The following is a 15,980-nucleotide window of genomic DNA, read 5'->3' as shown; positions in this document are numbered from 1 at the left end:
ATGATTGATGTGCTGTTGATGTGGGAATCCAGAGAGGATCCTCCCAGATGATTTTAATTCCATCATCTCCCAGCAGAACACATTGATTTGCCTCAGTCGCCACATGTTAGAGAACGCGTGCGACTGCGCAGCGTGTTCGCGTGTCTGTGTGCTACGTGGTTTCAGATGCTGCGGGCACAGCTGTCTGGGTGTAATAAGACATACAGGTTGCCCTCGTGTGGCCTTTGTTGTTTCTTTGGCATCTTTTAGCTCTTGGCCCTTGGTCTCGTCTCGCAGTCTTATCCGCACACTCCCCTTTTGCACTCATTTCACACACGCAACACCCTCTTTCAAACATAATTAAGCTTTTGTTCAGCAAATGGAAAAAGGAAAAAATGATGACGGGCTGAGTGATGGAAGGTAGGCAAACGGAAAGGAAGAGAAGGAGGTAGGGAGGAGAACACTCAAGAGTTTTTGTGATGAATGCAGACGTTGTTCCTATTTTAAAGCCCTATGGGCCTAGTGGCTGCGCAGACCGGAGCTTTTGCCAGTCAGCCATTGTTCTGCACACCATCAAGTCATCCTGACTTTAGTTGTTCTTTTTCTGTAGTCTGCTGTGGCTCCATTGTTCAACTTGTGGTTAAAGTAAACAAAAAAAAAAACAAAAAAAAAAGTGAAATGAAACAAATACATGGGTAAAAAAATATCCCTGTATGGGTTATTTTAAAATTATGGACATCTACATATGTTTTGCCACAGCTGCAGATTTAATGTATTACTACATAATTAAAGACAACATAATTTTATTTTATAATTTTCTACATTATCTAGTAGTATAGTTAAATACAATTAATATTAATTTATAGTATACAATCATTTGCATTGCAGGAAAAAAAAACATTTGGCCAGTTTAATAAAAGTTTTTTTGTTTTATTTCTTAAATTCATCAATTGTTTTGTTTCATTAATTTAAAGCCTGGCTTTAGTTTTAATTTCTCTCTCTAGTGTTGCTCTGTTTCCATTGTTCCTGACCCATTTTTAGACTTTTTTTTTTCTTTTTTAGAAATCACAGGGTTTTTTGCAGCAAGTCAAATGTTAGGGATAATTTTAGCCTCCCTCCAGCACAATTTAACTTATTTCATTTGCTCCTTCTAAAGCACAGCAAATGACACCAGCTAACCGGTGTAATATCCGTCTCCTTGTCAGACGTCTAAGCAAAAGGGAACTTTTCTCGTTTGGAATTAGGAGCTGTGCTAAGAGACCTTGGCATCTGATTGATTGGATCTTGAACGGCATAAAAACGGATTTGTCAGTTGAGATGGTAGACAACTGCTCAAGAATTCTTTTCTGCAGCTGCTCAATTGTCTTGACTAACGATGTCTTCTTTTCTGTCTCCTAGGGGTGGTGTATGGCAGTCAGGTGGTTGTCCCCCCTAAGGTGAATGCTGTGTTGGGAAAGAACGTCACCCTCAGCTGCAGGGTGCAGGTGGACACAAACCTCAGCCTGACGCAGAGCTCCTGGGAGAGGAAGCTGCCCACTGGATGGGTGACTATGGCCGTGTTCAACCCCATGTTTGGCATCTCCATCCCTTCCGAATATGAGCGACGCCTGTCCTTCCGCTCGCCCTCTATGCATGACGCCACCATCGTGCTGGAAGATGTGGGTTTCGCTGACATCGGCATGTATACCTGCAAGGTTGCCACCTTTCCGCTGGGTAACACACAGGCCTCCACCACTGTCATCGTGCTAGGTAAGTTGAGACGGTGTGTCTGTATACGTGTTTTTTTTTTTTTCAGTATGATTAAGTTATATTATGCACTCATAGCGGGGTGCTTGTTTATTAATGCTAAAGTGCCGTGACAAACCTTTTGCATGCGCGCGGTCGACAAACAAAGAAAGGCGTGCGAGTGGATGCGATTCGCTGCTGCTGATTTGTGTAAGTGGGCAAGTAAGCGGCGTGTGTGTGTGCGAAAGGGTGGAAAAACATTAAGAGCAACTCCAGGGCAGGAATGAAAGCAGTGTTTTGGGAGACCGTCCAGCTCTTTCAGAGGACATGGTGATGTTTAAACTCTCTTCCTCCACCAAACCCCCAGAGCCATCTGCTCTGCTAAACACAGATACAACCGAACAAAGCTGTGTGCGTTTGTTATCGGGGCGTACAAAAGAGACTACAAGAAAGCTTGCAAGCACAGTGCTTTATGTTAGGTATATCAATTATGTATTGCACTATGGAGGAATGAGGAGAGTCACCGTTTCCTCTGTTAGCTGAAGATGAAGGTTACACAGTGAACTTCAAGAATAGACTTCGGCAACAATGAAATGAAAATGAAATGCTTTATTTTCAAATGAAACCCTCTTATATAAATATTAACCCTGAATGTGTTGTTTTAGAATGATGACATTTTCTAAATGCTGTTTATTGAACTTTCTATTCATCCAAGCATCACCATTACTACAAAAATGTTAAGCAGCAAAAACTGTTTTAAACATTGATGATCATCATAATAATACAAGTTTATTGAGAAGCAAATCAGCATATTAGAATGATTTCTGAGGGATCACGTGACACTGAAGACTGGAGTAATGATACTGAAAATTCAGCTTTGTCATCATAGGAACAAATTACATTTTAAAATGTATTAAAATAGAAAAACGTTATTTTAAATGACAATCTAGTTTTGATTTATGCTGCTCACATCCAGTGTAGACGTCTTGTTACAGTAATAAATGACAAGCAGACGGACAAGTTGAGTGAAGGTTCATAAAGCACAAGCAAAAGATAAATTGAAAAAGATGATGTCATAGATAAAATGAGTTTTGCAATTGGAGGAAAATCGGAACGTAAATGAGAGCAGAGACGAACAGGGACTGAGTGCTTTAATGAAAGGAGATTGGGGGGGTGCAGGAGGATGGAAAGTGGTGGTGAAGTGAGAGCAGGATTAAGGGAGGAAGAGAACACGTGCCTGAGGTGTGTGTGTGTGTGTGTGTGTGTGTGTGTGTGTGTGTGTGTGTGTGTGTGTGTGTGTGTGTGTGTGTGTGTGTGTGTGTGTGTGTGTGTGTGTAAGATGCCTGCAGCTTTTGGGATTCACTGCACTTTAGGGTCAAGGATGTCATTGCGTAGTCCTGTTGAATATGTTGTTTAAAGTGACACGAGATTTGCCGCACACATGGGCATAGAGCACATACGAACACAGGCACTTATGATGTGTCACTCACCACTAACCAGTGGACCGTTGAAGGGACGATGACCACAGCTGCTGCTGTTGTCTCTGAAGGTCAGCTGCCAATATTAATACTTCACAAGATGGGAAGAGAAAAACTCATGGCAGAGAAAGATAGAGGGAGAAACAAAGGCTAGTCAGTGAGTATTGAGCATTCGGTACCTGTCCATTGACTTCCGCAAATTAATATTTATTATAAGTATCGCCAACTACCTCATAATATGATGCACATTTTGATGCTAAATGATGGAATAAGTCCTAACTAACTTAAAATTTACTGAGCTGTTTTTCATTACATAAGACATCATGATAAAAGACATCACCATAAAGTGTCCAAATGCCTTTTATTTTAATTTTGAAAATTTTGAAGAAAAAAAATATGCATATCTGTATATTTTGAGAGAAATTATCATGATGCACTACTGTTTAAAAGTTGTTGTTTTTTGAGAAATTAATACTTTTATTCAGCAATGTTACATTAAATTGATCAAAAGTGGCAGTAAAGGCTTTTACGATGTTACAAAACATTTGTTTCAAATAAATGCTGTTCTTTTGAACTTTCTATTCAAAGAATCCTAAAAAACATGTATCACTGTTTCCACAAAAAAACAAACAATTAAGCAACACAATGGTTCTAATACAAACATGTACATACATGTTGCTCAAATATTACGGTAGCCCCGTTTGTGCTATATAGAGTGAATTTACACCTTTGCCATTAACATGTTTATAAATAACTGAAAAAAGCACAAATGTCAGAGCATGTCAGAACACCTCAAGGACCCCAAAAATCCCTTAGACCTCAGAGGGTTAATGATGATAATAAAAAATCAATTCAGCTTTGTCATCACAGGAATAAATAACATTTTAAGTTATATTAAAATGGAAAACGGTTATTTTAAATTTGAATATTAATTCCCAGTATTACTGTATTTTTGATCAAATAAATGCATCTTTGGTGTGCATAAGAAACTTTTAAATGGTATTGTATATAAATATATGAATTGTATTATCACAGCCCATCTTGACTTAGTGGGCCTCCCTTGTCACAGAGCCCAGGAAAACGTTCCCATTCATGTCCCACCTTTGATGACACTGAGCGGAGGAACGGAAGTTTCTGTCAGCCTTCGCAAAACTCAGTTTTCCAGCCCTGAACACTCCTGGATTCATAACGGCTCGCGCACGCATCACGAGCCCCGCCCCTTCTGCCATGTAAACTGGATAAGCCATTAAAACAAATAATTTCATCTTCTCTGGAAAAGCACTTAGTGCTCTCTGATGAGAAACCGAGGCCGCCCTCAGCCGGTAGTTACCATAGAGAATTCATTTTTTATTTTTTTCAGTCTGATAAGTCTTTTATTTCTTCTCAAAGAAAATCTAATTATTCTCAGTCATGCTTATCAGTTTATGAATTTATTGGCTGTGTTACCAGAGTGATTCTTTCAGCATCAAGAATGAGCTTTTATTTAGCTTTGTACTCTCGTCTGAATGGATTTCCTTTAGCTCAGTTCATTATCTTGATACATCTTTCGAGTAATGGTGTGAGCATGACTCCTCACATTAAAGTGCTGAATTAAACGCAAGCAGTGTGGTCCATTTAACTCGTATGTCTCTGTCTGTCTTAGTGGAGCCAAAGGTGTATGTCTCGGCTGGATCTTCCGCTCTGATCGACGGTGGCAATGAAACCACAGTGGCCACATGCATCGCTGAGAGGGCTCGACCCCCTGCCGAGGTTTCCTGGGAGACTAATCTGTACGGCACGTCTGAGGCCCACATGCAGGACGATGCCAACGGCACCACTACTACCCAGGTGCACTACACCTGGCAGCCCTCCCGTCACTCCCAAGGACACACGCTAACATGTGTGGTGAAACATCCCGCTCTGCAGAGCGACTTCAGGATACCCTATATTGTCAATGTACAGTGTGAGTATCAGAGTTTTAGGTTTTTTAGAGGTTCGAAGTAATCCTTACTTGCAGCTTTGTTTTTTAAAAATGAATGGAATAGAATAGAAGAATCAGTTTTTGATTATTGAGCATTATTGCGTGTGTTATTTTCAAAGAACTCATTGAAATGAGTTATGTTCATTGAATGTTATGATTTATATTTTATTATACACTTTCAGATTTGTCCTGTAGTTTTAAAAAAATGCAGTTTAAAGTGTAATATTTTTCAATATTAAATGTGTAAGCATTGCCTGAGAATGATTGTCTGTTTTAAATAAGGAAAAAGGTCTTTATAACTTAATATTCTATATCTAAATTAAATGGAAACTGGCTTATGCACAATCATATCAAACTGAAAGATTGTGAATCAGAGTGAGATCATATCTGGAATTCTGTATGGACACTCAGCATTAGATCATATATATTTTCATTTGCTCACATCACTTGCATCAGATTAAAAAAACCTGTGAATCCATGTAGCCTTGATAAAGTTATCACCCAATTGGCCGCTTAACTCATTTACTCACCAACTCGAATTTTTACACTCATTTGGTACTCGCTCCTATGTGCACGCAAACCTGTTTTTGTTTGCTTGATGTAGAACAACAAACCCAAAGTAGCTTCTCCATGAAGATTTCACAGTAACTTGTGCTTGTTTTTTTTCTGTACCAAGTCAAAGCAGTCAGATTTATATCCAGAGCCTACATCTGTTTTCCAAATCCCCCAGTGCGGTCACTATCCACATGACATGATGTCTTGATGCTGTCTTGTGCATGATGGAGCTAAAAGCTCTTTCACTAGGACACAGTCCTTAAGGTTTCATGGACTTCTAGTGAATAAGGGTATTGATGCTCAGACGAAAGATTTGTCAGCGTCATTTAACGATTTCCTACACACACCTTCCTCACTGCTCAATGGAGCTTAGAAGTCTGTGTAAGTGTGTGTCTGCAGTGGTGCCGAGTGCGTAAGCGCAGATGTCTCTTAAATGAAATATATATGTAGTGGTGAGAGGCAGGTACAGGAAGCAGCCGATGTAGGGAGTATGGGAAGGGAGAGGTCACATCAGTCATGGGACATGTCTGTAGTCACGAAAGCTGCTTTCATTCATTTTCCATCAGTCTTTTTCATCTTTTTCATCATCAGCACGCTCACTTAAAGAACTTTAAAGAGCTTTTCTAAAGGCACAGATCAATACAGTGTCAATAGTCTTTGTAAGTAGTCTTGTACTTTTCTGGTCAGACAGAGTCCTAATGGTGAATTGTTTCTATATGATCCATTAGCATTAATAATGTTGTAGTGTCATAAATTACTACTTTATTTCTATCTATCTGTTTGTCCTTCCGTCCGTCATAAATTTGTTTTGTCAACACCGGGCCAGAAAACTGCATTCGTTATGTCACTTCATAGGGTGTTTAACAACGCACAGCCTTACCTTACCTTTCTTACACTACTCTGAATGATCCCTTTGTGCAATGTGTGTGTGTGCGCAGTTGCTCCAGACATCCTGGTGCTGGGCTATGACGGCGACTGGTATGTGGGCAGGGAGAATGTGCAACTAAAGTGTCGAGCCAAGGCCAACCCGCCTGCCCAGCACTTCAGATGGATCAGGTGTGTAACCACTACACTCACAATAGCCACAGCGCACTATGTCTGGAATGGGTTCAAGAGTGTTAATGCCGCTTTCTGAACTCCTCTCAATCAGCAGATGATCTCTATGATTCACAATACCAATAGTTGCTATCAAACTGTTAGCTTTCAATGCAAATTAACCGGTTTCATGAGTGAATGCCCAAACATTGTTCACATTCAAAGTAAATCAGTTCTCTTCCACTAATATATTAATGTTCGTCAGTATTGTTTGCTCATTTGAAAGATTGAAAGTCAGTTGTGTGCATAAACATTTATTAATTGTGATTTAAATCTGCCTCAAGCATTCAAATGTTAAACTTTTGGACACACCAACTCATTCTTTGTTGAAAATAGCCGTAATAAATTAATTTCCTATGGAAAATTATGCCCCTTTTTACAGGATGTAATATAAGGCTTAGATGACACCAGAATGTGTTTTATGAAGTTTCAGCTCAAAATACCCCCACAAAGGCCCATTTTTGAGTGGAAGCAAAAACATGCTGTTTTCGTGCATGTATCTTTAAATGCAAATGAGCTGCTGCACCCCACCCCCCTATCCCGCATAGCACTGTGCCTTCACAGCTCGTACCTCAGCTAACAAAACATCTTTTTGGTTTTGATTATCATCTATCGTGTTCACACTCATCTTGAAAGTGTATTATTGCCATTTTGTTTTAAAGCCGTATCAGTTTAAACTTCTGATATATGGTTTTCTGAGCGCACCAAATTTCTGATTTAACCAAAGACATTTAGATCATAAGTCCAACTTTTGACTGACTCTGTAAATTACTACTGATTCTGACATTTTCCACAGTGTCTGGGCAGATGCAATATCTTGCTATTTGGAAGCAATTTGACATGTTTTGTATGTTGTAGGTTGGATGGAGAGATGCCAGATGGAGCAGAGCTGCTGAATAACTCTTTGGTTTTCATGAGGCCCCTCCAGAAGAACGACTCTGGCGTTTACAGGTGTGAGGTGGCAAACGATATCGGACTGCGCAGTCGAGACATTAGAATACGCATTCAGGGTGAGTGAGAGACTTGAAACTTGCCATACCCATCTTATCAATGTTTCCTATGTGAAGCTGGAGAAACAATAATAAGCAAACAACTGAACTTAAGACAACGTTTTAATAAATTTGCTGGTTAAATAAATAAATAAATTTAACTTCTCACATTAATTCTTTCATTTACTCATTTCAAGCAAGATGTTTCTTAAGGTTTTCTTCTCTAGAACCCACCCATCTCAGATCCCTCTTACACTGATCCTAATCCATTTTTTTTTTGACACAGAAGCTCCCAATCATTTTCCTTAGCATGAGACCTTTGCCTGAAGGGGATTGGCCCTCCATTTAAGTTCAGCTTTGGCTCTTTTAAAAAAGTTTGATTTGGTTTTTATTGGGTTTCATGAGACAGGTATCCGCTGTCTAACTCCATGGTGTTTATCTCCTATCATTTTTGTGTAAACATTAAACATTGAATCCTGCTGTTTAATTCGTTTCTGTGATAGAGACACACATTACACCCCCCCACCGTTTTTTTCTCCCTCCCTCGTGCACACTTAGTATATCTCTGAGACTGTCACGCAGTTATACAAGGAGAGAATAGAGCGGAAGCAACCTTGACTGAGTGATGTCCTAGATTCATGAAACATTCACCAGCTCTTTTCAACCGCCATTAATTATGTATTTTCTTTTCTTTTTTTTTAACCTTTTTTTTTTTTTTAATGCTCTCCCCTTGAGAAATATTCCACATATATGCGTGCATGGAGCTATGCGTTTCTGTTTGTTTGCGTGTGGCTGTTTATGTCAAAGTTGTCTGCCTATATCTTTTTTTTTAAGAGTCCCTTTGCGTCAATTGTTTGAGTCATTATGTTTCTACTAGAATGCCTACTGCTACTGTTTGCGTATTGACTGAGTGACTGAGTGACTGTGGGTGTCTGCTGTTAGTCACTGATCTTTGTGCATGAGTATGGGTGGGCAGAACCTGTCCTGCATGTTAAACACTCTGCCTCTACCTGTGTGGTCACCAGTCACCCCCAGATACACACCCACATACTTCCTCCAGATGGACCAATCACATTTAGGTTTGAATGATATGTACAGTGTATGGACAGGCATGGGTTAACACATACTGTACATAATTTATGATAAATCTGGATTTTATTGAGGCACTGAGAAGATAAGCATGAAAAGGGGAGGGATTTCTGACTTTTCCCGTGACTTGCCCTCGCTTTATGTCCTGTTCTCTTCCTTTCTGGGCATTGACGTGCTAAGGCGAGAAGCTCTAGTGTTTATTGATTGAAACAAATTATTCTTTAACTCGCTGGGCGAAATTGAATAAATTAAAATAAATTGACATTGTCCACGTCCTTGTGGTTTAAGGGGATAGCTCACACAAAAATTAAAATTCTGTCAATATTTACTCATCGTCATGTTGTTGCAAACTTATATGACTTTTATTTATTCTGTGGATTAAAGATGTTTTGAAGAATGTTCATGCCGATTTTTATTTTTTTCATACAACTGTTCATTGTGTTAATCTCCAAAAATTCAGTATAATCGTAGTCTTGTAATTTTCTGAAGTATTCTGAAGGCGTACATTAGCTTTATGTGAGGAACCGTCCAAAATGTAAATAATTATCAATTATATATATATATATATATATATATATATATATATATATTCCCGAGACAGTTTATTGAAGTCGATGAGTTGATGCTCTGGTTATAATGAGCAAACCATTCAGATTCTTTAATCATTCAGACCTAGTTCAGTGAAAACTCATGGAAAATAGCTGTGTGAATTTTCTTCAGAAATTCTCTTTTTGTATTTTACTCAAAGAAATATCCACATACAGGCTTGGTACGAGGGTGGGTAAATAATGACAACCAGGGTGGTTTGCACCAGGCCCCGCATCCTCTAACTTGTACTGGGCCCCTTACCATGTTAGGGGAGGCCTTGGTAACATCTTAGATTTTGAGGTGAACTATTCCTGTGGTTTAATATGCAACAAATGTTTGCACTGGGAATACTGTGGGAGTACAAAAATATTTCAGAACTTTTTGTATCAAAAATGTTTCCAAAAGAATAAATGGGATGGGACTTTTCAGTTTTTTCTTAACCATATACCTACTCTTTCCTACATACATATACATTCTCTCACCAGACCCACAGATGCATCCAAATTACATTTGACCTTGCGGGAACAATACAGTCCAGGAATGCTTTATGTATGCTACATTTATCATTCATTCCAGTGAGGATGAGCTAATTATTCCCCACTTTAGCTGGAGCATTTGAACTACGTAACCCCGAAGAGCTTGCAGCCCTGACTCCTGCGACTCGCACGTCTGCACTCGATGCATTCACACATTTCACAGCCAGCCAAATAGTTCTCATTGCGCCGGGAACAGGACACTCCGTAATGGGATAGTTTGACTTTCAGCTCCTAGGCACAGAGATCACTGCTTGCATAATACAGATGCATGCTCCAGAATACGATGAAACGCAACACGCTGCTCCCTAACACAATCAAGCGATCAATGCATGGTAATGGCGTTAGCTCAATCTCCTATCCTTGCACCAGTCAAGTCATGTTAGCAGGGTATTCTCAATGTATGTTCCCTCCCCTCCCCCAGTAGCTCGTACCCTTTCACTGACCCCTTCCTTCCATTTTTTTTTTCTAATCACTCAGCTATGTGGTCATCCATACTCCCTCTCTCAGCTAACATAAATGTTGCTCATTAGGTTTCATTGTTGCAGACGACTGTACTTCCTTGTTAGCTGGAGATGTTAGTATGTAGCTCCTCATGAATCCCTTATCATGAAGATCTCAACTCTTCTTTCACTTTCATGTTGTTGTTGTTTTTTTCTAAGCTTTGCTCTGGGCAACAGTTTTAGGTTTTGAAGCTGTCGGATGGTTTGCAATCACTTCCTTTCAATAAAAGATCTGATCCAAAACCTGAAACTGTCATGTCCATGGCAACTGTTGTTCATTCTAGATGTTATGCTAGAAGATGTTACAATCTTGGAAGCAGATTCATATGACTGTTAATGATATGCGGATGTAGTTGGCATTGACATTATCTACTTTTCTTTGTCTGTCCATCCCTTCCTCCTACCCCCTTCCCTCTTGCCTCTCCTTCCTTCCCTCCATTAGATCCTCCCTCAACCACCACCATGCCCCCCACCACCCCTGTGCGCCTCCTAACCACCGACATCTCTGCCACCTCACCTGGCAATAAACAGCGAGCCCTCATCACCTCTCCAACCCTGGCGCCTCTGCCGGAGGGAAGCCTAGGCTCAATTGTGGGTGGGGCAGTGGGCGGAGCCCTCTTCCTGCTGTTGCTACTGATTCTGGGTGGAGTTTATTACCAGCGTCAGCGACGGACTTTCCGCGGCGACTACTACACGAAGCAGTATCACGGCCCCTCGGACATGCAGAAGGCTCCCCAGCCCCATGAGTTGCAGCAAGTCTACAGCAAAGGAAGCCCTGACACCAAGCTCAAATCCAACCAGGATAACGGCTCCATCTACCCGGATAAGGATCGAGAAGAGTGGGGAGATTTCGAGCGATCACCCAATGGTCGCAGTAGAGCTTTGAGGGAAGCAGGCGGTCAACTCAACCACCATAACCATCACAACCATGAGCACGTCTACCACAACAACCATCACCCCGGCCATCCGCAGACCTTAAGTCCAGCCCATCACATCCAGAGGAGCTCGTTGCAGCCAGAGACCCACAGATATGCCGCTCCGCAAGTCATGAGCAACGGTTCCCCCTACATGCCAGAGGCCTGCTACGACAATGACTACGTGTCGCACACCGATGGCTCAATGATCTCGCGGAGGGAGTGGTATGTCTGAGAAAGATGAGCAGGAAGAGACTGCGTAGACACTTGAAATGCTTCAGACTGCAAAATGATACAAGGATGAACAGAGTTATGTAAAGAAAATTTGTAGGAAATGCACCTTTTCTAGTAGTTTACACATACCAATTTGTTTTTGTACATTAGCCTAATCTTTAGTTAGCTCTTCATAGCTAGCTGGTTTAAAGGATGTTTTGGGACCAAGAGAGGGTGTAATTATTGTCATTTAAGGTCAGGCAAAAAGACATCTGCTTTGTTTCACCAATAAACCAGTTCAGGGGTGATTAAGTTGAGTTTTCTTGCCAAATCAATAGTCAGTCTCCTTTCCTTTGCACAGTAAGTTGTACTGTGTGATTTATTTAAAAGAAAGTCACTACAAAAAAAGAAAGGCATTCAAACAAATGCAATTTATATTCAGATAACCTGTCGATAAGTGTTTCAGATCAGCTCCGATGCAAGCAATGAGTTTCGATGAGTCATGTCAACTTTCAATGCTGTCACTCTGATGGAGGCAGAAATTAGCTCCTGTCAACAGCCTGGTGGTTTCCATGGCAACATTTATTTCCTCTCTACTGGCATTCAGAGTCGGAGTGCTTTAGGGAGGTGCTAGACAGGGAGGACTGTGCTGGATTTGATAAAGTCCAATGGGAGAAAGCCAGACAGGATGATTGCCGAAATGGGGTGCTGTTATTGTATCAATTCAGCTTCTATTTGCATACTTCTGTGTCACTCTGTTAGCTCTGGATTTCTTTTGTTTGTGCCATCGGAAATGTTTGCCACTGTGTGAGTCTGTCTGCAAGAGGAGATGGTTGGACAATGTCTTGAACATCGAAAACTACTGCCATTGTTCAACATGAAAGCTCGTCCCGTATTAATGTAGCTGTCTGGCTTGTCTTCGTCAGACCATCACTGCCAAGTGTTAACAACGTCCGACTGCATTCAGAGGCTTGCATTACGTCACAAATCAAGTCCTGTGCCTGTCTCTTGTGTTTTTGTTTGTGTTTTCTGTGTCTGCCTGTAATATGTAAATCCAATCAGCTAGTGTTAACCGACAGTGTTTTGATCAATTTCCTCATTGTCTGTGCAATAGTGTTCAGATTTCTGGCCTCAGATCTCACACATTTACGCACATAATTTAACGCAGAAGACGATAGCCTAACACGCATGTTATTTGTCATTCATTTTTAGTGTTGGCTGGATCTTAATAAGCTAGCAGATGCATATGCTTGGGTTTTGAGATATTGGAGATGATATTGTAGTGCCTTAAACTGAAGACGTGCCCTGTAAGCATTATAATGTGCATGCAGAAGTTACAAACGAATGAGTATCATTCTCAGAAGAAGTATGCAAGTAGTTTTTGAGGCATATAATGGACAGGAATGGGCCCTGAGAACATCATTTTGAACTGTCATTTGTTTTGTGCCATTTTCTATGATTTGCTTTTTGCAGATTTTCAGACAATAACTAATTGTTTTGCTCGCATTAAATGACATGTGACACTTGAGTTACAGTGCACATCAAAGAGTTCAGTCAAACAAAATATGTATGTGTACAGGTTTGGGCAATGCAAAGGTGAATAATTCAATGTAAACAAGGTTGTTTTGTATATATGCTGGCAGTTTGGAGAACCTTGTTTTGTTTGTTAGTTTGTTTGAATTTATCGTTCCTCTAGGAAGCCTGAGATTCAACGGTGGAACGCACTAGAAAACCCACCGTTTACACAGATTGTGATGAGAGAATAACACGTACACTTCTCCAGAATTTTTTTTCTTCACTCTTTTTTGTTTTACAAAGATCTACTGTAAAAAAATAAAATACAAAAAATTTAAAGAAAAATAGAGAAGAAATGTATTTGTAATGTATAGATGATACTGAGCAGTGTTTTGTAAAAATACATTTTTGGGATACATTTGTTTTTTGAAATAAAGCACCTTTTTTTCTGTGACATGTTTCTTTGTTTTATATCTTGGCCTCAGATCTGTTTGCTGTTGGTTGGAGGGGTGAATTTTGAGGTCTTGGGTGTGACTGGTTGCTTCAGCTGCAGAAGTGTTCCCTGTGGGGGTCTCCACTACTCTCCTGGAGGCCTCCAGGGATGTATTCCTCACGCCCTCTTTTCCTTTGCTGTGGTTATCCTACTTCATCTCCGAATATCCCCTCGTGCTCTGAGCCTCATGCATATTTTGTGGGAAAGCCTGTGGCTAAAAGCTTCCTGTGGATGGGGGCTGAGCTTCCTCTCTGACTTTATCTAGGATAGCCTTAAAGTGGAGGGGATTATGGACTTGTTGATTCTTGTGTTTGCACTGCTGTTCTGTCGATTTGTGTGAGAGGAGATGGGGGAGATGCTTGACGAAGGGAAGATCAAGCACAGCTGTGGGACTAAATGGTGTTTGAGTGTTTTTTGTTTCATAGCCGTTGGTGAGTCTATCATCCTGTCCAATCAGCTGGTGGTGGGACAAGCTAGTAATTAGTTGTCAGAAGTTCCACGATGAATCAATGTCCAAAGTCAGCTCATGAAATGTGCCTCTTTAATCCAAGACCATGAGATCAGGGCTAAAATTAGTATAGTAAAGCAGTGGTTCTCATACATTTCCATGTGTTTGACCACCTTGCAGCCCAAATCTGGGGCAAACGGATGTCAAAGTAATTGCCTGTTGTTTTAGGTGTGTACAAATAACCCATAGTTTATACATTTTATCTTGAAATGGCTAATATTTAAATTTAAAAGATGGTGGAAATCAAAATGCACAATTAAATATTCATTATATTCGGTGCAAACCGATATGATACTTTCACATTGTGCATAACTTTGACTGTTTTGTTCATGTTTAATTCATTTAAATATATAAAATTAATTAGACTGGGTGTTTTAGCTATTGTAAATTTGAGTCGACTGTTTGCTAAATGTGTAATTGCAACATTAATGATGGTAATAATGTGTTCTTTGAACGCCAAATCCGCAGAGAATGATTTCTGAAGGATCATCTGACACTAATGGGTTGCCATCACAGGAATAAATTACATTTTAAAATATATTAGGGTAGAGAACAGTTATTTTAAATTGTAAATTTCACAATATTTCTGTTTTACTGACCCCAAACTTTTTAACAGTAGTGTTCATTGTTAAAATAATTAGTTTGTTCATTCAAAGTTGGGGCTTTTTCTCAAGTTTAAAAGTAACTAACCAGCCAATAAATTTGTGAATCACTATGCAACTTTCACAGGCCATCAGAACCCAAGCAGTAAAGCAAGCAATAAATCTTTTCTTCTGAACAATGCCATTAATTGTTTACGTCAGTGATAGGAAATTACACGAACATACTCTTTATAACTTAGAGAATAAAAAATAGAGACACTTTCATTCCCTCGGGTATTTTAAGGTTCCTGTATAATTCCTTGGAATGTGAGGTAGCCCACTGAAAATAACAATGTCATTCATGTAGTCACCTTATCACGGCGTGGAGGTCACTGTCTCTCACTGCACTGTTTGAATAGATTCTCTAAGGAGCAGTATTACCACCCCCCTCCCTGATCCATGAGTGCTTCTGATTGGTTAAATTAGACCGGTAGAATGGTTTTGTTTGCCACAGCCCCCTTCCAGGCCATTGACACCGTCCCCATGGCAACAGACTCTTCCCGGGGTCATGACAGAGAGCTTGTTCTCTTGAGGGATACCTGTGCTTCCCGTCTCACTCTCCATCACAGAGGAAAAATAGAGAGTGGATAAAAGAGAGGAATTCTGCGAGAAAAAATTAGGGAGAGATTTTGAGAAAAGGGGGAGCTTGAGACTGGAAGAGGGGAGGAGCCAAAGATCGAGGTTAAAAAGGAGAATTGGGGGATGACAATGAAAATGCACGTGTGAAGTATATAAATTATATAGACAAATTCCTGCTATAAAAGATGGTCAGTTTAAAAGGCTGCAATCTGTCATTGTGACCAAGTCATTTTCTTCCTTTTTCCTTTCAGAGAGCATATTTCCTTGCGGAAAATTTGTCATTTGTGACTCCTCCCTCTCAGATATCCATCATTTATGACATATTTTTCCACTAATACATCACAGTGGTCATGAAGTCATTCCCTCAATGGTAGGCTGTTATTAAATGTTCAGTGCTCCATTTTTAGAGAGTCTCACATTTATCAGAACTTGAACCCTGGAAAGTGTTACTGCACTTTATTATTTCACGCTCACATATATACTAGGCTGTACAAATATGTAACCAAATAGTGTGATATTAATTTCCCTCTAGTTGATCTCAAGATGTCATGTTGACCCAAAAGACAAATTAAAGCAGGATAGAGATAGGAAATACTCTTCAAGTCTTGTTTCTGCAGTGAGCA

The 15,980-nt window shown here is 40.1% G+C and overlaps 1 protein-coding gene across 2 annotated transcripts in view; it reads left to right on the top strand.

The window, feature by feature from the left end:
* nectin3b (nectin cell adhesion molecule 3b) overlaps window positions 1–15,980 on the top strand; it is a 66,280-nt gene that overhangs the window by 32,088 nt on the left and 18,212 nt on the right. Inside the window, exons 2-6 of one of the 2 annotated variants that reach the window (XM_077233008.1) lie at window positions 1,378–1,728; window positions 4,825–5,124; window positions 6,636–6,753; window positions 7,651–7,802; window positions 10,937–13,590. In XM_077233008.1, coding sequence (XP_077089123.1) covers window positions 1,378–1,728; window positions 4,825–5,124; window positions 6,636–6,753; window positions 7,651–7,802; window positions 10,937–11,643 — 1,628 coding nt within the window. In that variant the 3' untranslated portion in view covers window positions 11,644–13,590. Of the gene's footprint in view, window positions 1–1,377; window positions 1,729–4,824; window positions 5,125–6,635; window positions 6,754–7,650; window positions 7,803–10,936; window positions 13,591–15,980 lie in introns of those variants that run through there. The other variant, XM_077233009.1, reaches the window with a different exon arrangement.

This window comes from Siphateles boraxobius, unplaced genomic scaffold (genome assembly GCF_051911475.1).
Source record: "Siphateles boraxobius isolate OS27281-9 unplaced genomic scaffold, OSU_SipBor_1 18, whole genome shotgun sequence".
Taxonomy (NCBI): Eukaryota; Metazoa; Chordata; class Actinopteri; order Cypriniformes; family Leuciscidae; genus Siphateles; species Siphateles boraxobius.
Note: the sequence above shows the minus strand (reverse complement) of the source record. Positions and strands in the feature narration are given on the sequence as shown.